At 35.5% G+C, this 24,278-nt stretch overlaps 1 protein-coding gene across 1 annotated transcript in view; it reads left to right on the top strand.

Annotated features, from left to right (window-relative positions):
• The window catches only part of VPS13C (vacuolar protein sorting 13 homolog C), a 105,343-nt gene that overhangs the window by 41,773 nt on the left and 39,292 nt on the right, over positions 1-24,278 (top strand). Inside the window, exons 29-52 of the mRNA XM_067305368.1 lie at positions 392-545; positions 1,585-1,701; positions 2,348-2,451; positions 3,461-3,628; positions 4,435-4,739; positions 4,954-5,101; positions 5,926-6,034; positions 6,500-6,630; positions 8,555-8,711; positions 9,477-9,556; positions 10,264-10,323; positions 11,504-11,663; positions 12,743-12,856; positions 13,427-13,530; positions 13,980-14,147; positions 14,598-14,902; positions 15,283-15,427; positions 16,623-16,779; positions 17,607-17,737; positions 18,814-18,983; positions 19,542-19,780; positions 21,360-21,589; positions 22,370-22,462; positions 23,654-24,019. Of these exons, the coding sequence (XP_067161469.1) occupies positions 392-545; positions 1,585-1,701; positions 2,348-2,451; positions 3,461-3,628; positions 4,435-4,739; positions 4,954-5,101; positions 5,926-6,034; positions 6,500-6,630; positions 8,555-8,711; positions 9,477-9,556; positions 10,264-10,323; positions 11,504-11,663; positions 12,743-12,856; positions 13,427-13,530; positions 13,980-14,147; positions 14,598-14,902; positions 15,283-15,427; positions 16,623-16,779; positions 17,607-17,737; positions 18,814-18,983; positions 19,542-19,780; positions 21,360-21,589; positions 22,370-22,462; positions 23,654-24,019 (3,915 nt within the window). The remainder of the gene's footprint in view (positions 1-391; positions 546-1,584; positions 1,702-2,347; positions 2,452-3,460; positions 3,629-4,434; positions 4,740-4,953; positions 5,102-5,925; positions 6,035-6,499; positions 6,631-8,554; positions 8,712-9,476; positions 9,557-10,263; positions 10,324-11,503; positions 11,664-12,742; positions 12,857-13,426; positions 13,531-13,979; positions 14,148-14,597; positions 14,903-15,282; positions 15,428-16,622; positions 16,780-17,606; positions 17,738-18,813; positions 18,984-19,541; positions 19,781-21,359; positions 21,590-22,369; positions 22,463-23,653; positions 24,020-24,278) is intronic.

Raw genomic sequence — 24,278 nt, 5'->3', positions numbered from 1 at the left:
TGTCAGAGCATACTCTTTGAGAAGATTGAATTCTGTTTTAGATTAGGCTGCTTTACTCTAGGTGTACTTCTTCTAATTAGTCATCTAAGAGATAAGCAGTTTTCCCTCTTCTCATGATTTTAATTTCATTTTGTATAATTTTGCTTTTGTACTGAAGAGATTATAACTTAATAGTTACAGCCATTATATCTTTGTCAGGTTTACTTATTTTCTAAGGTTAGTGTTATTCTGCTGTACAGGGAGCTTTTTTTCTTGATGACTTGTTGCTGGTAAAACATGCAGTTTCTGTTTCTCAGAAATTCTTGTGCTTAGCGGGTGCCGTTCAGTCTCAGTCTAACTATTTTACTTGTAAATTACTTTTTTGTGATATGGAGTGTCATGTTTGCAACAGGTAACCTTCTCATCATTAAACCTTCTGCTGCATACAGAGGCCCTTATGTCTGCTGTCAGTTTTCTAGCAGCTGTTACTCCATCAGGCAATGGAAGTAGCAAAGACGCACCAACTAATGAAGAAAAGCAAAAAGATGACACTAGATTAAAGAAAGGTATAGTTGATATTTTATGGAAAACTTGGTGCTAATCTTACTAGCTTTGAAGGATGAGGTGAGGATCAAAGCTCATGTGACAGAGTGGTTCTCACAGGCTGGAGGATTGATTTCAAAAAGTAATAAATGAAACCAAGTTTTTGGTTATAAATGATGTCTTCAAGTGAGCTTTCTATTCTTATTTCATTGCTCTTTCAGGCTTGAATTCGAATAAATGACATTTCTGCCGGCCTAGAGGACTCAAACAGCAGCATGGGTCTTAGTGTTCATGGTAAAATAAAGGAAAGAAACAGTAGTTTGATAATTATGCCATGTTATTGAACTAGACAATTTAAATGTACTTTCAAAGAAGTAACTGAGTCCTTTGCCAGCCTAATGAAAATCTTGCTGTTCCTGCAGCACTGAAACAAAAATTTAACTCTCAAAACAATTGGCCCAAAGGGAACTGCTGTACTTCCTTTAACATTGTGTGAAACTGAAGCATCTGACCAGCTGAAAGTGAGGTGTCCTAGTGAAGAATGATTTGAATCACTTAAGTTTGCATCACTTGGTTTGATTTTGCAGCCTAGAGGAAAAGCTGCTGGGTACAGTTTAACAAAACCTGTAAACATTTAAGCTCTTGGCTTAACATTTAACTCTGTTACTTCTGGTTAGTGAAAATGTAGACCATCCACTGATTGCTTCTGGTGGCTTCTGGCCTTTTCTCCATAGATAGCTTTTGACAGTTGATGTCTCACTTCATCTTATTCTCCCCAGCCCGAGGAGGGGGAAGGTCTGAATAGGGAATTACCACTAGAAGGGAGTAGTATCAAATGTAGAGGTATAAGCAAATGCAGACTTTTTATACTCCTCTCTATAAAGCTGTCTTCAGAGAAGAGCATGTAGTTTGAGATGGAATATTACAGACTCTGTCATGCTAATGGTGATGAAAGAAACTATAGGAAACAATACTGAGTCATCTGAATGCCAAAAAACCCACATCAAAGCAGCCAACCTGGTGCTCTCAGGATTTTAAATTTTCTCTTCCTTTCTTTTCTAGTAGCTAGAATTTCTAAGGATAAGGATGTCTTTGACTTCAAGCTTTTTGCCAAACTGGATGCCTTCTGTTTAAATATTTGTGATGAAAAAAAGAACATTGCAGAGATCAAGATACAAGGTATTAAATTTTTTGTTAGTAGTAACTGATCTTGTAGTTCAGTTTCAAAGCAAGTACTAGTAATTGAACTAAAAGGTATTTAAGGTGAAATTCTTCAGCTTCTGGATATTTTCCTTTTTTTCTGGACAAAAATGGCTTGTGCTTTGTTGGTTTTTTTGTTTTGTTTCCCAAGTCTGTCTGTCTTGTCTGTCATAATATATTGGCCTTCAGCTAGAAAAACATAATGTTTTATTCTTAAGTTGTTTAATTAGGTTCATATTTTGAAGGAGATGAATATGATTATGGGTAACTTTTCCTGTTGTACTGTTTTGGATATTTTTTCAACATACCTGAGTTATTTAGGATATTTTAGAGCTGTTTCCTTTTGGTTTTGAACTCCTAGGGTTTGCTTAGTTCTGTCTGCCCCTCACCCTGGGGGCTATCAATAATTCAGTGAGAGAGAGGAAGTTTCACTTACAAATTTGGCCATGGCCACAATTCTGATTGCTGCCAAAGCTCTTTTTAGTATGAATATATAAGCATGTTTAATACAGTTTATAAAACCTTGCTTGTACACATCTATCTGAAAGTCATATAACGTATTTGCACAAAATTAGGTGCTATTTCTATCATGCAGTGCTACCATTTCTCTTTTTATACCGTGCAGGTCTTGACTCATCTCTTCTACTTCAGCCAAGTCGCACCATACTCTTTGCCCGGCTCAGAGACATAATTGTCACAGATGTTGATTCAAGGACCCTTCATAAAAAGGTACTCAACTCAAGGTTTTAATTTTTACTTCACTCTCGGTTAATTTTGTGTCTATAAAAGTGAAATATAATGCTCATTATCTTATTCCACTCTTTAAAAATACTTCATTTGGCACAGTATTTTAGGGGGCAGTTCTACTGGTGGTGAAGTGAAGGGAAATAATAACTTCATTCTGCTTGCTTGCTGTGCTCCTCCTTATGTAGCCCAGTAAGTATGTGGATTGCTTTCTGTGCGTTGAGCGTGCCTTGTTACCTTATGCTCAACTTCACATTGCCTGTTCCCTTCAGGTTCTTTTCAGCAAGGCTGCTATTCAGCCGGGTGATTCCCAGCCTGTATTGATGTGTAGGCTTGAACTGTTGCTTCTCTGCACCCCTAAACTCTGATGTTATCAAAATGTGTTGTTTTTCTCATTTAATTGGAGCAAAAAGGAAGAAAATATAGGGAGGTACCAGTTAATGGATTTTATCAATGGTAGGTAAGGTCTAATTTGCATGGAGAACATGAAGTTTCTTTTATGTGCCTTGAATTGTAAATATTTCAACCACTAGACTATAAAAAATTCTAAGTTCCTTCTTCTCAATATGCCTTTTTTCATGGAAGTCTTTGAATTTCAATACTGAAAAAATAAAAAATAACTTTTCCATAATAAAGATTTTATTTCTGGGCTTGTGCTGAGTGTATGAATAAGGAAGATACTTTATCTCCCTTGAATTTTCAAGGAAGTGATAAATTGCTGTGGGTGGTGTCTTGCAGTCAGAGGTGATCACTGAAGAGACTTTTTTTCCCCCCGTTTTAAAATTCAAGTGAATACTTCTTTCCAAATAAGATACATGCTGAAGCATGATTTTCATGTTAGAAGATTGTATGTCTAATTTTTACGTCTGATACACTAATATATCTAGGGTTTGTGTGGTTGTTTTATTTTTATGTTAAGAACTTTTTTTTAGAAACTGCTGATGGCAAAATAGTTGTCATGCATTAGTTTGATACTCTGTTTCTCTCTTTCTAGGCAGTATCTATAGTAGGAGATGAAGTTTTCAGCTTCAATCTGGCATTATATCCATATGCTACTGAGGGAGAAGCCTATGCTGATATGTCAAAAGTGGATGGTACTGTATCTTTGAAAGTAGGCTGTATTCAAATAGTGTACCTTCACAAATTTCTCATATCTCTTCTGGTAAGATTTGTTTTCTTTGTGTATTTTTGTGCTGCTTTCTTGAATAAGTCTTCCTTGTTTGCATGCTTAATACAAGTGATAACTGAAGTTTCAAAAAGAAAAAGGATAGGCTTAATTTTCTCTACTGTCTGTAAACTCAGATAAAGTAAGCTTTCTAACTGATTTAAATTTTAAAAACTAACACTGTGCAAGAAGGTGTGGCTTTTCTCCCTCCTCTTCTGAAATAAGGAAAAGCTTGCTGCTAGTTAGGTATGTATTTTTGTTTTTGCATTCCCACTCCCCAAAGATGACAAAAAAAAGTTCATTACAAAAAATTAAGTTCATCACAAACATCTGAGCTAACTTCAGAGGCAGATCTTTCTGTGAGGTTAGATGCTTTGAGGGCAGAAGGAAAAACATGCAAACTAATCACTGTAAATGTCTCTACCTTTGTCGGGTATCCTAAAGTTGGCTTTTTTTATAAAGTGCTTGTGTGCTCCCTGTCATTCGGTAATGGCTTTAATAGGAATTATTATTCACTGGCGGCAAGGAGAGACTCTAAAAATTACATGGTCCCTAGAAGCTAATGAGATAAAGGGATCTTGAGCTAATAAAGAAAAAAGAGTGGAATCTGGTTAGCACATTTTTTTTTGGACTAATAGAGGTCATGACAGACAGCATTCAGTTTTTGTTCCCAGGAAAAATTAACACAGCAGGAAGCCCAATTTGATACTGATTTTGGTGATTGTTATAAAATGAGAGAACAGTTAAGAATAAAAAGCTGTTTACAGCTGTATCTTTCCTTTTTCTTGAACCATTTATTACAGACTTTTTTGAACAACTTTCAAACAGCTAAGGAGGCACTGAGTGCTGCTACAGTCCAAGCTGCAGAAAAGGCTGCCACAAGTGTAAAAGACCTGGCTCAAAGGAGTTTTCGACTGTCAATGGACATTCACTTGAAAGCACCAGTTATTGTCATTCCTCAGTCCTCAGTTTCCCTTAATGCTATAGTAATAGATCTTGGCTTGATCAAGGTTCAGAACCAGTTTAGCTTGGTGTCTGCAGAAGGCAATTCGCTCCCTCCAGTCATTGATAAAATGGATGTGCAGCTGACACAGCTGAAACTGTCTAGGTAAAGTGCATTTTACTACATAACACCTTAACTAATTGGTAATATTAATACTCTGTAAGATGTTAATCTACTTGTTTAGAAATCCTATTGGTGGAAGAGTCAAATACTTCATGTTAAAATAATAACCTGTTATCTTAAGGGCAAATAAATATAACTCCATGTAAAATATGAGTTGTAATTTTTTTTTGACATTTCCCCAACATTTCTTTTTTAGGGCTTCTATGGAGACAGATCCGTCACATCCTGACATTCAGATACTTCATCCTATTAATTTGAGCCTGACTGTGAATCGAAATCTAGCTGCAGCTTGGTTTTACAAAAAACCTGTGGTAGAGATCACAGGACATCTGGATACAATGAATGTAAGTCTTGCAAAAAAAGAAGGTGATGAGAAGCTCCTTATAATACTGAATATAATACTAACCTTTATATTATTTCCTGGATGCAGAGGTGGAACAAGCTACTGGTCTGTTAACAGCTATTGAGTGTGTTTCAGTCATGTCAACAGGTTTAATCTATCTATATAAATGTAGAAATTTGAAAGTGTCATAAAAACACCCCAAAATCCTGGGTATGTTTATTAAACTGTGAGATGCAGAGAAGAGAAAACTGCAGGGGATGTCAAGGAGTCTTTTTTATCTCCTGCCATAAAACAGGACCAGCTTGCATCAATATTATGATTGTTAATTCCACAGCTGCTCTAAGCAAGTCATTTTCCGTGCTTTTTTAAAAAGGGGTATCCTCTTTAGAGGAATTCAGATCTATGCAAATATTTGCCTTGGTAACTCCAGCTTCATAACTTCCTGTCTCCCTTCAATGAGTTCAAGGCAGTTGCCTTTTGTGACAATTTATATACTTTGAAATAAAACAGCAGGTACATTTCTATAAAACTGAAAATAAAATGCCATAATTTAGTGTGTCATTTATAGTGAAGTTGTAAAAGCGTAGATACTGTAACAAAAAGCTGCTGTATAGACTGATACCTTTTCAGTTGCAGAAGTTGTAACCTTCAAATGGTCAAAAGAATTTCGCTGTTCATGCTACATTCTTCAAGTGACGTTGCTGCTGACAAAATCACTGTAAATAAGCACTCCTTTTCTTGCTAGAAAACATTGTTCTGCTATGCTAGGTAGTGAACAGTTTAAGAAACAGCTTTTTCTGAGAACTGCAGTTTACTGTTTTGTAGATTGTTGTAAGTCAAGAGGATTTGAATGTCTTTCTCAAAGTGTTGACAGAAAACCTTGGTGAAGCAGAAGAAAAGCAGAGTCATGCAAAAACGGTGCTGCAAAAGGAAGGTCAGAGATGGAATTTGTTTGTCTTGAATGTTAAGTGTGTTAGCTTTCAGGGATAGTGAAAAGTATTTGTTACCTGAAAATCAAGCTTAGATTTGACAGTATGACACACAAGTGATAAAACTCTTCCCCCCCCCCCGCTTTTTTTTTTTTCCCCCCCAAGGGTGGTGTTCCTACTCTTATGCTTCAGAAAAGTGAAAACATTGCAAGACAGAATTTGGTGATGTGGTTAACTGAAGAGCCATGGAGGTAGCAAGTTATTCAGATGGCAGTGTCTATTTGTTGCCAGCACACATTTCTGCTTCCTTTGCCTACTCTCAAGTTCAAAGCTCAGTTTGTAGAAATTCTACTAGCTTTTCTCAGGCCACTTTAAGCCATCTAAATGAATGAAGGAATTGTATGTGTTTCTTGTGCTAATGAAACTGTAGCAATGCATCTTGAAGCTAACCTGCTTCTTGAATACTGCAGGTAAAATCAAAGAAATGGAGAAATCTGTTTCGACACAAGATAAGAGTGTTCCAGAAAAAGTGTCTGAAAAGAGAAAAGGAACATTAAATGAAGATGTAATCAATATGCTGCTTAATTTTGAAATAAAAGAGGTATTTATCCACCTGAAAAATGTATGGTTACTGAATCTAGCGCTCACATCTGTTTATCAGAACAAATGGGCTAAAAAGTCCATTTTAACCATCTGTTCAGGGAGTCCTTTAAAGATGGGGGTATTCATCGAACAAGGCAAAACAGGTTTTTCTTAGATGTTCTATACTAACCTAGCCTTAATCCGTCATAAGACTGTATAACATTCTTTTTAGTAACAAAACCAGTGAAATTAAGCAAGAACTAGATTTTTTTTCCCTTAGAGATGCCTAGAACCTCACCTTTATTCCTAGCAAAATACTGGGAAAATGCACAAGCCATCAAGTGACAAAGATTTATGCACAAGAAATTACCCAAGTATCTTCTTTCTTTGAGGATGTCTGTGGTATTTAAATGTGAAGAGCCCAGCATGATGTGTGTGTTCTTTTTGGTTGGTTGGTTTTTTTTGATAGGCTTGACCAAACAGCTTATGCATGCAGTTTGCTTTATGTAACTGTGATCTTCTGGTGCATAGTTTTACTTTCACTAAATCTCTGTAGATGTTTTTGTTCAGTAGTAAATCTGGGTTTCTTTTTGTTTAAACCAAAAAACCCACCTGCAAACCCAAAATGATGCTATTGCTGTATGAGAGTTCCCCTCGGAGACTAGAAACTTCCCCCTGTCCCTAGCCACAAGGAGAACATACTCTGAGAGTTGTGAAATCATCTAATAAAACTTAGTTTAAGGGCATTAGAAATATTTGTATTCCAAATGAAGTATAGACAGCTTACAAAAGTTGGTAACATCCAAGGCTTGGGGCCTTTTCAGGGCAAAAGGTACAAGTTTTGCAGAATTGTAGTTGTTACTGACAGGGTACCTTGTCAGCAATTGGCAAGTAGTTGTCCAACTAGTACCATCAGTATCCCTGGCAGCTTCCGTTTCTTTTGGAACTGCTTTCTTGGCTGTGAAGAACGTCTTGATGGTAGGAATGAGGCATATTATAGGCTAGCCTGTAGTGCTAATTTTTTTCTTATTTAGTATATCTTATTAATAATTTTATGTATTATTTACTATGAAGTTACACACACACCTCACATTGAAATTCTTAATAAGCTAGAGTCTACATTGTCTGTGGGCTGCATATACTGGTTATTAAGATGACAAAATGCTAATTAGTATACAAAGAATCTGCCATATAATGATGCAGACAAAGTATTGTAAAATTTCTTTGAATTTTTTGTGTGGTAAATTGTTAGTCTGACAACACTATTTCTGGTTCCAAGAAATGTAAGACAATTACTTCATGAAATAATTGAAATGATATTTTTCACAGTAATTATATCTAGTTCTTCTACTTTATTTTTCACATTCATTTAGAAACAAAGAAGTTTTTCCCTTTTTCAAAATTTTAGTCAGTCTAAGGCATGAAATTTTGTAATTATGCAGAAGTGTAATGTTGGAACACTTTTTATCTTCTCTGTTAGAAGTTATTTGTATATTTGTTAGTTATCCAAAGATTTATTCACGCTGATATCCATTCTCCACTGCCCTTCCTTCCAGACAAATATGATTTCTAGTAACTGTTCTCTGCGTATTCAAACTCTCTGTATATAGCACTGTGTAGCATCCTATTCAGAAGGTAGAGATTTGTTGCTAAATCAACAAAGTGGAATTCTAGTCAAATCACCAGACTTGAGGTTTTTTGTTTTGTTGTTGTAGGAGTTAAGAAGTGATTGCTCTACTTCACTGCTTGGCTAAGAGGAATAGAGGAAAAAAATCATCTTTAAGAAATTTTAGTTTTAGATCCTGTTTGTATTAAAAAAAAAAGTCAAGTCTAATTACTTTTGAAGCATAGTTGAGGAAATAACTCCCAATTATAACTGCACGCTGTAATTTCTGGACAGCTTTACTAAACTTACTGAACTTCTTTCCGTTTTCATATTCAAGGTTGTAATAACCTTGATGAAGCAGGTCCAGAAGGAGAGATATCCATTACATATTCTAACTGTGCTACAGCTTGGAACTGAAACCAGAATTAGAAACCATGATTTGACTGCAACAGCATATCTGAAAAAAATTACCATGAAGTGCCTTGAAATAACTGGTAAGTATTCTATATAACTGAGTACAGTGAGTGCAATCAACTTCTATAGCAAGGGGGTGGCATAGTTAGAAATAACTTTTAAAAAAGCAGGAGGAGGGAGGGAGAGGTTATGTCCAACGTTAACTTAGTGTCACTGCCATTCTAGATTCAATAAATCTGTTTTACATGATACCAAGTTTTACTCCAGTTGCTAAGAGTTAGCTTGAGCTAATTTACTTGAGTTAGTTGCCTGCTTTGAGTAAGAGTGACCATTCTGGGAAGTATTCTACCTGTTCAGAGTGTTTTGAGCAGTTACTAAATTGCTGCAACTTTGAGCTCTGCATATATGCTTTATTACTAGTTCCAGCAGCACTGGAAAATCAACAGATACATCCTTGATAGGTCAGGTAATAATTCAAAGTGATGTTGAAGTGAGGGTAGCTGATACATAACTAATAACTGATATGTAACTAATACATAGCCATCTATTAAAATAGAGAAATATTTTATCAAATTTTGTGTAAAGCTAACAGTAGAAATGTAAATAACTTTTTAGTCTTGAATCTTCTTTCATGACTAAGTTTTGTTTTGACTTGTTTAAATAAAAAGGTGAATGCAGCATTTCACAAGATAATTCTTCATCTGCAGCTTCTAAATGAAAAGAGCTGTTTGCCTTCACTGTTTCAGCAAGAATAGTATACAGTGGAGAATTAACATGAAATCAAGTTGTGAATGGAAAGACTTTATAATAACAGAAGTATCAGTAACTTCTTTCTTTATTTGTAGACTCAAAAGGGAATCCACTTTGTGTTATTAATTCTTCGAGTGAGACTGGTGAACATCTTCTAAAAATGGAATACGTTAAGGTTTTGATACTTTACAAGATTTTATGGGGAATAAAATAAGGCTTCTGTACTTAGCCTATGTTAAAGCTTTTCTGCTTGTGTGTGTAGCTTTTCTGCTTGTGTGTGTAGCTTTTCTGCTTGTGTGTGTAGCTTTTCTGCTTGTGTGTGTAGCTTTTCTGCTTGTGTGTGTAGCTTTTCTGCTTGTGTGTGTTAAAGCCTGTAGGATTTAGGTCTATAGCTTATCAAGGTCTTCTCCCAAGTATCTGTTTGCCTATGAAATGTAAATAGTAAGTGGCCCTTTACCAGTGGTAAAAGCAGCATTTGAGGAAAGATATGTTGGTAGATAAATATTTAAGAAAAAAAATAGATTATCTTTCAGAAAGTGCATGAATACCTGGGAATCTGATAGATGTCAGGAGCAATGCTTTTTTTCTGTTATCTATAATGACTTATAAGTTAAGTTTTTTTGAAAAAGTACTAAGCACAAATTGATCCAGTTTAAAGAGAAGTTTATAAATGGCCAGTTGAATTTTTGCAAAATATGCTATAAAATGTCACTCAGCAAAACATGGTCAGCACTGATTCTGTTTGACTTAATCATATGCTTTAGACAACTTTGTCTTCAGGGTTCATAACTTTCCTTTGTTTTCCTTTGCAATGGAAAAAATTAGTTCCAGTTTTTAAAGTAAAGACTGATTGTGTGCTTGGGCTTCTTTTTCCTTTGCTAGGCTGATGCTGATGGACCAAATTTTGTTACTACGTACAGAAGCACCAAACAAACCATCAATGTAAGTACAGGAACGTATTTCATAATCTTTTTAAGCTTCTCAAATGGTAACAGCTGTATCAACTTGTTTGTTGCCTGTTTAATGCTCATTGAAGAGGGGGAAAAAAAAAAACACCTCTGACTTCCTAATCTATAAAGCTTACTGTTTTATATTTATTCATTTCAAAGAGAGTTTTTTAAAAAAGGTGACTTTTACAGAAGTACTTAGCACTGATGCATTATTTTTAAATGGAAGCCGTAGATTTTTAGGTGCTTAAAATTTGTGAGGACATATTTATAATTGAAGCCTCTAGAATACGTTTTATTTCTGGAGTGATAAATTTGTCAGCATGTGAAATGAGGGTCTTGTGTTGCAGAGCTTGAAAGTTCCTAAGAGTGAAACTGATGTGAGGTGATGCATCAGACTAGCATGCTCAGAGGTGTTGTTTCATCAGTGTTCTTTCTACCTCTCCCAAAGTCAACTATTTGTGTGTAGTATTCCATTGCATCTCGGTGTCTTCTGAAGCAAGCAGGTTGTTATTCTGCAAGCCATGGGAATTGTTGGGTTTAAAATGGATCCTTTAAGGCAGTAGTGAGTGGTGGGTAGAGCTTGCTTCTTGACAAAAACTCTGCCACATGCGGAATTTGAAGTGATTGAACTACTTTACTGATAGTGAAGAAAGCTGACATTCCTTGATGTATCAGCATCTACCAAGAGTTGCTTCAGCCTAGAAGACTGATAGCTGCTGATAGTTTTCAGTGAACTGAATGAGCTACAGCAGTTGATATTCATGTACTTTCTGTTCTGACTGGAGATTTTGTATTTGTTATCTTGTTATATGGTACTACTAAAATATTTCTCCACGTGGTCCTGAAGATGTCAACCAAAGTGCTTCATTGTCATAGTCCATGGTGAAATATAGCAGAATTAAGTTACTGAAAAAGCTTACTTGTGTTACATAGCAGTTTTTAGGTTGGCATAGTTCCTCTGTATCTGTTGTAAGCTTCCATTCCATAGCTCCCTCTTCTGTTCCAGGGTTTCTGCACGGTGCTGAGTTGAATATGGAGAGGGTGAGATGTGTGTGAAATGAGCAAGGCACTTTTTTTCTCAATTCCATGACAGTAACTTCGATTTGTTACACAAAAGACTGGTAATAAATGTTAAATAACAGTGTTGCCTTATCTCCTTGCCCTTGTTTTAGGTTTTCTTCTCGTGTTTGGATATAGTACTTCACACAGAGGCTTTACTTTCCATCATGAGTTTCCTTGCATTCAGTGTTCCATCAGGTGGCCTTCCCAGTACTGATAAAGCGTCAGATCACAAGCCTCAAGTAGAACAGAAAGAAAGTACTCTCAGACCAGGTAAAATGGTGTTAGAAATGCCACACTTGAGTAGATTAACAGTATCTAGCCTTTGCTTTTGAAGCATACTGCTTCAGGTGACTGCATTGCAGTCTATTTAGTGAAATAGAATGCACACACAATTGTACGTGGGGAGAAGATAAACTAATTTTTTTAAAAAATGTTGTCTTCAGCGTTAGTGTTTGAAGAGGTCAGATATTTTGGTTGATACTTATGTTGCTTAATCCCACAAATTCTCTATACTCCATGTATTTTTTTTCCTAAATAGCGGACCAACTTTTATAACAAATGTTGAATAAAAGATATTGCAGTAGACCCTACCAAAGCCTTTCCAAAGCATCAGTGTCACAACTTTATTGCCTGTTAGTCTGAAGGACTGTAAGAGTGCTTATGCTGATTAAAATAACCAGTCTTGAGACATGAGAGAGCAAAAGGAAGTTCTGAACTGAGCTGTCCCCTCAATATTGTGTTTGTTTCAGCAGTGGGGATCTGTAACCTTGAAATAGTATGAGGTTTTTTTTATGGAAGTTCCTTAAAGATATTTGGTTAGGTTTGTGTGGTTGACTTTTGTGTTTCTGTTGTTGTTTGTAAAATTCAAAGTTTTCTAATCCTAACTGAGTTTGTAGTGGCTTGTTGTATTTTGCATTCCACAGCCACCTTGGATTTTGTGCCATATTTTTTTTTTCTTTTCCGAATATGCCCAAATTAGTCTCACTACTCCATGCAGAAAGGGACACTTTATCATGTGAGACAGCATTTCAAATAATGAAATATACACTGTATTCAGGGTACTGTTGCCTGCAAACTGAAAATTAGGTATTAATGAGGAGAAAATATTCAGTTTTAATTGCTGTTTGCCTGTGTTAGTTGGTGACTGTTCTTGTGCCAGAAAAATAGGACTGTGTTAATAAAGGCGTATTTAATTTCATGTCCAATAATTAGCCTTAACTTTTTAAGGAATAACTGCAAATTGTTTTTGAACAGTTCATATATGTACAAAACATAAATAATGTAAATTTAGTTTTAAAATTTTAAGTTATGATGTTTGTTCAACATGTGTCACTACTTTTTCGCTTCAGCGTCTAGCAATGCAGCTCATGATATCTATGAATTGAAACTCACTGCAAAGCTAAATGCATTCAGTATCTCTGTTTGTGATCAGACCTATAGAATTGCAGACATTAGAGTACAAGGTAAGGGTTTTTTATTTAAATATTTTGACTAGTTGATGATAGTGAGGAATACATGATATTCCTCCTTCCTTCCCACTCCCTGCTTTTGAAAAGCTAATGCGTACAATGTATATGTGTTTCTGTAACATCTGTTTGAAAGCATTTTAATCTTATAACATGACTGCAGTTAATAATTTTAATAGCCAAAGTACCTATGAGGGAAGAAAATGTTTGATTTAAAAAAAAGGGGGGGACAATTAAATTCTGAATAGATTAAAACTGAAATGGAGGCACTTGTTTCATAAGTAACACAGGCTTATGTTTTTGAATAGTTATATCCTAGCTAGTGTCAGAAATTTGCACCGTAGTCCTAGAGTCAGTTGAAGTTAGCAGATGATTCATACGCAGTAAGATCAGGATTTGCTTCTTGGGCTTAGCATTAGTTGTTAAACTGCATAATTCTCAATTCCAAATAATTCTTGTTCTTTGTATTCAATTTGAAATAAATGCTTCTTTCTTAAAAATGCTTACTTAATAAAATGCTCCTTAATAAATTGTTACCTATTTTCTCTTCCTTCCATCCAAAATCAGGAATGGATGCATCTGTAGCTATGAAAGCTAAAGAGATAGAAGTGTTCTCCAGACTTGAGGACATTGTAATAACAAATGTTGATCCAAAGACAATCCATAAAAAGGTGATGTGCTGTGTAGATTATTTTAAAAAACAAACAACAATTCTTAAAATTATTTAATGAAAGCGCTGTAGTTTATTTGCTGTGTTCCGTAATACTAAGTATGATGTAATGCATCAAATATTGAGCAAAATTTCAGTCGTTAGAATTTCCTCTACCTCAGGGATGCAGAATATATTTCCATTCAATATTTTGTTCTTAATCAGATTTGCATCCTTTTTTTCTTCTAATGAGTAGTGTAAATATAAAATGGACTACAGATAACAAACTGAGATAAGGCATACCATAAAATAACTGATTAAAGTTCCTTTTGTGCCTAACATATATGTATCTAAGTATTGCTGACAAAATGCAGTTGATCTGTTTGTGGAAATATTTCTTGTTTGATAACTTAAGCAATGATTCTATCACAGTACTGCCTAGTGATATTAACTATGGACTTCATCATCTAGGCTGTCTCCATAATGGGAGATGAAGTGTTTAGATTTCAAATGTCACTTTATCCAGATGCTACAGCAGGGGACGCCTACGCAGATATGTCAAAGGTGGATGGTAAAATGTCTCTGAAAGTTGGCTGCATCCAAATAGTTTATCTGCATAAGTTTTTTATGTCTCTTTTGGTAAGACATCAGTTTTAATTCTGTTATTGGAATTACGAGGTTAAACAAAACAAAACAAAAATGCTTCATATGCTGTTAGTGACCACTTCATTGTAGTGAGCTGGTCTACAAGCATGTAGAAGTATTTTGCTGAAGAAGTATCTCTTTAAAGTTGCACTGCATTATAGAGGAATGAAAAATAAGCAGGATGACAAAAGCAAGCAATGAATCATGTGGTAGCTTTAATATCTTAAAAACTAAATAAGTAAATGATGTTTTAGCTAGTACATGATTCTTACTTTTTTCTAGTTGGAAGCTTGTATGATGGAATTAGAAGTTTCATATTTCTGCCACAGCTAAACTATTTTTCTTAAATTTATCTTTTGTCTGGAGCTTGCTTTTTATGAGTTTTTTTTGTCTGTTTCATATAGGCTCTTGTAGAACTCTTACCTTTTTACTATTTTCCAATAGAACTTCCTAAACAATTTCCAAACTGCACAGGAGGCCCTGAGTGCAGTCACAGTCCAGGCAGCAGAAATGGCTGCTTCCAGCATGAAAGACTTAGCTAAAAAGAGCTTCCGTCTCTTAATGGATATCGACTTGAAGGCTCCAGTTATAGTTGTTCCTGAATCTTCGACTTCCTATAATGCTATGGTAGCTGATCTTGGCTTAATCAGAGTTCAGAATGAATTTAAATTGGTGTCTTCAGATGAATCTTCTCTTCCTCCAGTCATTGACAACATGGATGTGCAGCTGACTCATTTGAAATTATCAAGGTATACATGGAGTTTTCTTCTATGTTGAGAAATGTTCATAAAGAAAGCAGTCATGTTTCATATGCAACATTATTGTATTATTGGAGTATTATAGATAGAAGATGAAAGTGTACAATAAAAGCTGAGAAGTGCATTTAGATAGAAACACAGACATGTCCACAGTCTCTAAAACTTCTTAAAAAACAATGGTATTTATAGGAAAGTAACTGAGTTGATCTTAAGTACGTGTAAGTGCATACCGGGGCATAAGTGCATGTACACACACACTACCCACTTAAAAATAGATACGCAAGTAATTCTGCAAGATTGCTAAAAGTGTGTTTTTCAGGATTCTGCAGCTGCTAAATCTCTTTGAGCTACTGCTCTTCTGCCTTTTGTAGGTGCATTATATCTGCAGATTCTCAACCAGATACTAAAATTCTCCATCCTGTGAGTCTGACTTTACTGGTCCAGAGAAATTTATCAGCAGCTTGGTATCATAAAACCCCAGCAATTGGTATCAAAGGAGACCTAAAACCAATGCAGGTAATATCATGACAAATTAGAGCTAAACTAAAAGTTGCATTTATTTTTGTGTTAGTATTTAGTCTAGTTCAGGAGCTTGTAGACTCATTGCGATTTGGATTCTTTACAGAATGCTAAATGACTTCCAGCCTGACTGTTCAGTTTACAGCTCTGTTACAGTTTTGATATCATGTAATGAGTAGCTTTGGTGTGGTTGCATCTAAATAGAATAAAACTTATTTTTATTTACTTTAGAGTCTGTTGGAGCCATCCTTTGAATCAACAATCAGTAAAATCTGTCAAGTTTATCTGTTCAGTTAGCATTTAAAATCTAGTTATAAGACTATAAATTGTTTATTCTGTAGTATTCAGGGGGGTTTTTGAGTGTTGAATAGATGTATTAGAGATTAGAAAGGTAGATGTGGATCTCTTTTATTCTCTCTTATATTACAATATACTAGAGCCCAACAGTTCCAAATTAAGGTTGGTATCTTTGCAGCATGTGAAAGGTTTACTTTCTCTTTTCCAATGCTAGCCATTAGGATTTAAGTGGAGAGAACTGGATTGGGAAGCTTTTTAATTGTTCATCAGTCCTACTTCATTGCTGTGTATGTACCATGGCCAAACCTAGTGCTTGCGAAGCACAGACAAGCATATACTGAAAGAGTACCAATATAAAACCTGAATGCAGAGAAAATGTTAAAACAGTATGTGTTCTGGGCTTTTTAAGTGAGTGCATTTTGTCATTTCTTACTGTGTTTTTTTTTTAAACCTTATTATAATTGGATTCAGATTCAGTAACTGTTTAAAGGCTTACTGAATAACAGTTGCTTTAGAGTATACTGCGTAAATCTTGGTTTTAATTTTATCTCATTATGTTTCTCTATTACTGAAGTGTTAAGTAGTATCTGTGATCATAAATTACTCATTTAAGTAGGCAAAGAGCCTTTAAAAGACCAGAAAGTGCTTAACATATGTAATTTTAGTTCTTGTTATAACTCGTATTTATAACAAGTACTTTAGAAAAAATGGACAAATCACTTTTTATTAAAGTTTAGGATGTTTTGACCAGGATTGTTTTGACTGACAGACTTGTTATGGTGCAATCAGCATGTTGTTTCTTCTCAGCCTTCATGTACTATTGATAAAGATAAGGTTTTGCACTGGAAAGAAATACCATCACCAAAAATGAAGCTGTGGGCTTGTCACTTTGCAGATAGCACTCAGCGAAGATGATCTAAATGTTGTCATGAAAATTTTACTTGGAAACCTTGGAGGGGCTTCTTCCCAGCCAAATACTGTGCAACAGAGCATTGAAGATATGCAAATAGTAAAAAAAGGAAGTGTTCCAAATGAATCTGATTTCTCTGAGGGTATGTTCAATTCAAAACCTGAATAGATTTAAGGCGAAGATTACTTGCAAATTCAGATATGTTTACTCAAAACATGTCAATGTGTCTAAATAACTTAGCTTTCGTAACTGTTATTTTTATTGTATCTATGAAAAGTTATAGATATGAATGTATGCATGTACTAAAAAACATTGGCATGTGAGCTGTTGATAGTCAAAAACTCTGTAGCATGTTTTTTTGCAATTCGTCTTTTACAGGAGTCATATTCTTGTACCTGTATCAAGGGCTTTTAAAAGTAGCAGGTGATTTTAAAAAAAAAAAAAGGGGGGGGGACACCCCCCCCCCAGATGTTAATGCAAAGTTATAACAATTCAGGATATTCTATTTTTGGTGTCAAGTAGTGTGTTAGTCTAAACATTGTCTCTGGATGAATATTGTAATGCTTTGGCAAAATCATTTTGTTCATAGCTTAGTAACATTCTCGATGTCAGAAAATTCCTTTTCAACTTATGGTTCAATTGCTATGCTGTAACATTTTTGAAGCTAAAGGAAGAGAAACTCTTGACAGTCTTGGTAGTCTCTATAGTTCTTCATTAAAACAGATGAAGAACAAACACACTTAATTAGTTAGAGCTTTCTTAAAGTTCTTAAACCAATCTATGCTAGCTAATTTTAATGTCCTTTGAATAGAATAAAGGGATATGCAATATACAAAAATGCAGAATGTCCTGAGTAGTCTTCCTAATGTAGAGCTCTTTTTCTGTGACTTTCTGATCTTAATAAATAAAAGAAAATCCACAAACCTGGTGTTCTAAAGAAATATATAAGTATTTTCTTTTCACTAACAGATCCTCTTCTTGCCATGGGACAGAGAAATGTTTCCACAGTTCAGTCTTCTGCGGAATGTTATACAACGCTTAAATTTGACTTTAATTTTGAGTCACTTTCAGTAATTCTCTACAATAGCAATAAAAATCAGGTTTGTGACAAAGCTTTTACTCTGGGTGGGGTGGGGAATTTAAACCTCTCACATCCAGAACTCAGGACAGTAAAACAAAGATATCTTTCTGTTGTGTTGGCTTTGTAATTCTTGCCTTGCAGAGCTTATGCAATTTATCCTGAAACTTTGAAACTTCATGGGAGAAGAACGTTCATCATTTGAAGGATGTCTGTGCATTTCTAACTTGCACTTAAAACAGACACACACACCCCCCCCGGAAATCACCATAAAAACCCAAATTGGTCGTTCCAGTTCTGTGAAATAAAAAAGGAAATGTGAAGAATAGGAAGTGCTAGTGCCTAGATGGTGCTAGTTCAGCACATGCTGTATATTTAGCTAGTAAGCAGAGCAGATGTAAGCTGCAAGCAACCAATCCTTCCCTCTTGCGTTGCCCTAAGTGTGAGCAATAGCAAACATCCTTGCTGTGCTGAAAACAGAAGAGAAGGGTGTGTAATATTACCTCAGTATCATCATGTAACACATTGTCCAGACATGAAGTTCTTGCTTTTTGAAGTTTGATATATAGTGAATATGTGGTGGCTTTTTGTTAGGAAAAAGTAATGCAGAAATTTGTCATGCTTTTCATTTGAGGGGTGTGTGTTTTTTCTTTTCAAAAAGTTTTTGCAAGATGAGCATCAGCAGGAAGAAAATCACTGTAATGGTATTTGATTTGAATGTCTCTTTCATATCCTTCCCACGTAATGCTGAGTACATTTTGGACTCCTAATTGTAAATGGGGTTGGCAAAGCATGTAGGTGTGATGGGGGTGGAGGGATTCTCTGGTGGGAAGTGAGGATGGAATGCCTTCGCTCCTGTTTTCTGAACAGCTGCTAGAAATACAGCGAAGCAACAACTCAACTGCAACCCAGTTTGTTTGTTCTGTTTTCTGTCAGCTTCTTGGACTTAATTTGTATGATTGGAGGATTGATGAAAGCAGCAGGCTAACTTGATTCTTCCATTTCTCAATCCAAATGTATGTTTGGTGCTAGTGTCAAGAGAAACATGCCTACTATGTTCTGTGATAGCTAATTTTACCATTTCTCATTATTCTGTAGAAGTCTCTGCTTTCGGTGCATAGTGACAAATTACGCCTTGGTGAACTCCGCCTGCATCTCATGGTATCATCAGGAAAGATGTTTTCGGATGGCTCGATGGATATTAATGTTAAACTGAAGGCATGTACCCTGGATGATCTCAGAGATGGAGTTCAGAATGTGACTGCAAGGTAAATTTGAGTATATCAGAAATGAAAAAACTGTATGTAATTTGGGAGGAGGACTATTTTTCTTTGTTCTATACTTTACTTCGTGTGGGATTGATAACATTTATGAAGGCTTTCAATTTTTGTCATACTGTGCTCTAAATCAGTGAGTTATGTAATTTTAATAATTCTAAACAGATTTTTTATTTCTGTCTATCTCCCAGATCATCCAAAACACAAAGTAAGTGGGAGGTTTGAGTATTTCAGTAAAATTGTATAAAACAGCTGAGCAGAGCAAGCAGCTTTAGCTAGAGAGTTTGGTGCGCTGAACCTTTAGTCTGATGGTTATGTGCTGCATAGTTGCTTCTTTAGCTGTAGCACAGAAATTTCAATTTGAAATTACTCCTCTGTAAGAGAAATTCATATCCTCTTATTTCTGTAGAAAATGCTCGTTCCTTATGTTATATATATTTTTTTAATAAATGGAAGAGGGAGAAGTAATGAAACTACTTATGCAGCCTTGTTGTACTAGATCTATCTATAATGATATTTGAAATAATTCTTATTAAACTTATTTTCCAGAATGATAGACAGGAAAGATGACACAAATAACAGTTCTATGATAGATCTAAGCTACAAGCAGGATAAAAATGGAACTGAAGTAGTTGCTGTCCTTGATAAACTCTATGTATGTGCCAGTATGGAGTTTCTGTTGACAGTAGCAGATTTCTTCATTAACTCAATGCCAGCGTCCTCAACTGAAAGATCTGCGCAGCTCCAGTTAAAGCATGTTGCCTCTGGGAAGTCGAAGCCAGAAAAAGGTTTGTAAAACTTACTATTTTTTTCCCCCTTTTATAGACTTCATACTGAAAATAAATTATCCAAAATTGCTTGCTGTCAGACTTAAGAAACTCTTATTCTTTACAATGTGTGAATTGACCATGGTCATGGATTATTCTGAGGAGTAATAGATCTAACCTTGTTAGGCAGTAGAGTGACTTTCCAACAGAGATAAATACTGAAAATTGCTCATGCTAAACAGTATTTTTACTCATCTAATATTGTAAAGAAATCATGCTTAGGGTAAGTGCCATGTGGATAGTAGTTAAAGTAAAAAGAACTCACTTTTTAGATGCCAGTTGCAAAGAACATCTTTACTCTTACTTTCACAGACTGGGAATTTTGAAACTTTAATTTGTTATTTCAAAGCAATTATGGAAAATAAGTTTTTGACTGAAACAAACTTCTGAGGGGTTTATTTTGTTTCTTTTTAACTGATTGCTGTGCTCCCTTGACTTGTGGTCAAACTTAATCTGTGGGTTATGTCATCTGGTCTGCTCCCAAAAGCCCTCTCTTTCGGAAACTTGGTAGAGTGCTGGGAGCGAGCTGCAGGTTCTCTGAATTGCCATAGTGATGTGAGCAGATCACTCTGCTGCTCTTCCCTTGCATCTCCGACAAGGAGATGCACACAAGTCCTGTGATGAGGAAGAGATAGTAAGTGCTTCAGAAAAATGGCACTTGGTGAACACTTGGAACTACATAAATTGTATTGCTGGATGTAATCTATGGTGTCTAACTATCTCTGCTTTTTCTGTAGTGCACCAAGTGTCACCTTGGCACCTGTTCCATTGTGTATGTGTGATGTGCCAATGTTTCCAGGAATTATTAGGCTTAACCTATATAATGAGTCCCAGCATGCAGGAGGATCACACACCACTATACTGCCTATCACTGCGAATCAAAGTGGCTTCCTCAGCCACCAGAACATCACTAGGATAGAGCATTCTGATTTTAAGTGGGATAAATATAATATGATTCTGTTCTTCTGTTTGAAGACTGAGTGGGTATTCAGACATGAAATTCCATATTGCTGATATTGTTTCAATTAGTAAAGCTTCATTCTAAAGAAGTTAGTTACTTTTGATAATGAACCAGCAGTTAATTTCCATCTTGGCTTTGTACAGCCAGTACTTAGACTGACTACAGTGTATATATTGAAGGAAACAGTTCTTTCATAAAAAGGCTTTTTACCAGTTTGTGGCTGATTTCTGGAAACTGAGTCTCTAAGTATGTATGAGACCAGACTTTACATGTTCATATTTCCGTAATCATATTTCTGCAAGTGATTCAGCAATTTGATTTATGGAACATAGTGTCCTGGTAAATTATTATGATAATAGGCCTAATTGTAGCATGGTGTTTCAGTTTCAGCAAAGAACAACAGTATTCCTATATAGGATGAAACATTAGCTGTTAAATTTACACTTCTCAAAGCTATGCACTCTTTTTTACACAGTTTAGTTATTACATATATAACAATGTTTTCAAACTTCTTATATTCAAGTTTGTTTCAAGTTTTTTTTGTTTTTTTTTGTTTTTTTGTTTTTTTTACCTTCACAGAAATACCAGTACGGTCAAATATGACAGTGAAAGCTGTGATCATGGATCCAGAAATTGTGTTTGTTGCAAATTTGACCAGTGCTAATGCCCCTGCCTTAAAAGTTTCCTTCCAATGTGACTTTTCTCTGGCATCTGGAAAGCTTGCACAAAGGATGACAGCTCAAGTAAAGGACTTCAAAGTGTTGGCCTGTGCCTTTCTCCGAGAAAAACAAGACAAGAGTGTTACTACGGTAAGAAAACGTTTTCGCTCTGAGAAAAATAGTGACAATTGTTGACAGGCATGTTCTTTAGTTGACATATCCATAGCACTCAAAAAATTCAGTTTCCTTCTAACTTTATTATGAAGGTAGGGAGGAACTATGCAGCAGCCATGTCCTATTTAAAGATGAATCCTTTATCAGTATGCACAAGACTTCAGCTAGTAGAGCTTCATCCGAAACCTCTATCTGTGCATTGGTACATTAAATTTAAGGTTCCTTAGTGAAGAAATTACATAAGAGGTTTTTGAAGACTAAAGCACTTCTTTACATCTTTGTTGCTGACTGTCAGTTTACTTGTTGCAGTAGAGTGTGGTGATCAGTGTAGCCATACACACGTGGTTCAGAACATCATTTACTCATGTCAGGGAGCATTAAGCAGCAAAGGTGGCCTGTGTTGTTCATCTCACACATAGTATCTTTCCTTATGCATTTAGTATACTTAAGCATTCACTTTTATTTGATTATATCATCAGTATATCTATGTGTTGGATTTTTGCTTTTCTTTAAGCTTTATGTCAAAAATGTTTATTTCACTAGCTCTTTTAAATTTCTGGTACAAAAGAGCTTTTGTGTGAGTTTGAATACTGGTATGAAACACGATAACAATCTGTTATAACGTTATAACATATGTTTTAAGTAGTATTTTATGTGGCCTGCATCCATTGGCCTATGGAATTAAAAAATACAAGAGCATTAAGAAGGCTGGAATCTTGGAATTACCTTAATAATCAAATTAAATTTTTCACTCAGGTATTACAACCATGTTCTTTGGTAATGGAAAACATGACACATGTCTCAGGGTTACAAACTGTGGTAGTAACGATAGAAGAACTTACTATAAAGGTAAGCAAGATGATTAAAGCTGTCTTTGGAAGAACAGTTATGTCTCTCAAAGGAGCTCTAGCTTGGATTTTGAAATTTATATATTCCTATTCAAAGCTTCCATTTTCCCCATTAGTTTAATTCTGGTAATAGGCACTCATGCTCTTCAGAGCTGCTCTGTTTTGGAAAAATAATTATGTATATAGTAACTCATTTCCCATTTTGGCAACCTGTTGACAGAAAAAGAACAAATTTACCTCAGATACTAGGCTTCCTCCTACCAGTGTCTTCCAGATTTATACCCCCCCCCCCCCCCCCGCTTTCTCTTCGGAGACTTACAAACAGGAAAAATAAAACTACATATAGAAAATATGAAAAGGTCATGTTGTATCCATGTTAAGAAAATATGGAATGCTTTCTACAGTTAACTAAAACGTTAGTGCTTTTAAACGATGCAGGGTTCTGGTGGTTTGTCAGTGTGGGTTTGTGGGTTTTTTGCACATGTAGTTACACTAGCTGCTTCACACAAGAGCATTTAAATTTAAGGCTATTAACTTGATTTCCAGGATGATATACAATGTAGAATACCATGTTCTTAATAGGTGAAGTAATAAGCTAAGTATATCTACAAGAAAGGCCTTTCTGACTAAAATTAGATAGCACTTCTTTAAAATGTTCACCGATTTGCATTTTTGATCTGAAAAGGAGGTCAGTGGTGAAACCTTAAATCTGAAACAATAGTACATTGTATGCTTAAATGTACTGTTCATAGAAGTGGTGTTGTACATTACTCTTCAAATATGCTATTTTGGACACTTTGAGCTGCTTAAAAATTAACTTTAATATATTGATGCTTACAACGTAATAGGGAAAAGGTGGATATTGACCGCAGTTAAGGGACTGCCATATATCAGTAAAAGTAAGATTCCAGCCAGAGAATATTGTTCTTGAGCCTGTGGAATTATGAGGGAGAAACTAGAAAAATAAAAGTAGGAAATGAAAGTAAGAGTCAGTCCATGAATGGATTATATTACAAGATCAAGAAACAGAAGTTGCTTACATCTTGTGAGTGCCTTGTAATGCTGTGTATCTGTGTAAAGAATCCCAGAGGTATTTGCCATTTCCATTTCCTCTGTATTTTATATGCTGATCAACTTTTTAAAAACGTTTTGAGCTATGAGGGTCGTTGTCGTCTTTTTCTTCCCTCTCAAGATCTCACCAATAATTCTCAATACTGTGATAACCATTATGGCTGCCATAAAACCAAAAACAACAGAGGACGATTCTAGAGGAGCAGCTGAAGTTTCTGAAAATTTGTGGCAAGTGAAGCCTATCGATCAGTGCAATGCTTGGTTTCTTGGTGTGGATGTAGCCACCGAAGCAACAGAAACTTTTAAGGACCGTGAGCATATTCTGAAACAAGAGAAGTTTGACATTGTAGTGAAATCTTTTCAGATCACCTTGGAATGTGGCCTGGGACATCGTACTGTTCCTTTATTGTTAGTAGAATCTGTATTTTCAGGTGTTCTTAAAAACTGGTCTTCACTCATGGAGGCCACAGCTGATACAGCACTGGAGGTATGTGGAATCAAATTATTATCACTTTAAAACATTTCTTCACCTTTCGTAATGTTTGAGTAACTTCATTTGTAGTAGGATTTGTAAGTGCTAGATTATTGGTTTACACTGTAATATTCTTAATTCTTTAGTACTCAGCAAGTATGATTGAGCATAATACAGTTTTATAGACTAACTATATACATAGATGAACATTGCTATGCATAGACTTTTTAATGGTAATCGCTACTGTGGAGTCCTCTTTGTTTCTCTAATATTT

The sequence above is a fragment of the Apteryx mantelli genome, chromosome 15, assembly GCF_036417845.1.
Source record: "Apteryx mantelli isolate bAptMan1 chromosome 15, bAptMan1.hap1, whole genome shotgun sequence".
NCBI lineage: Eukaryota > Metazoa > Chordata > Aves > Apterygiformes > Apterygidae > Apteryx > Apteryx mantelli.
Note: the sequence above shows the minus strand (reverse complement) of the source record. Positions and strands in the feature narration are given on the sequence as shown.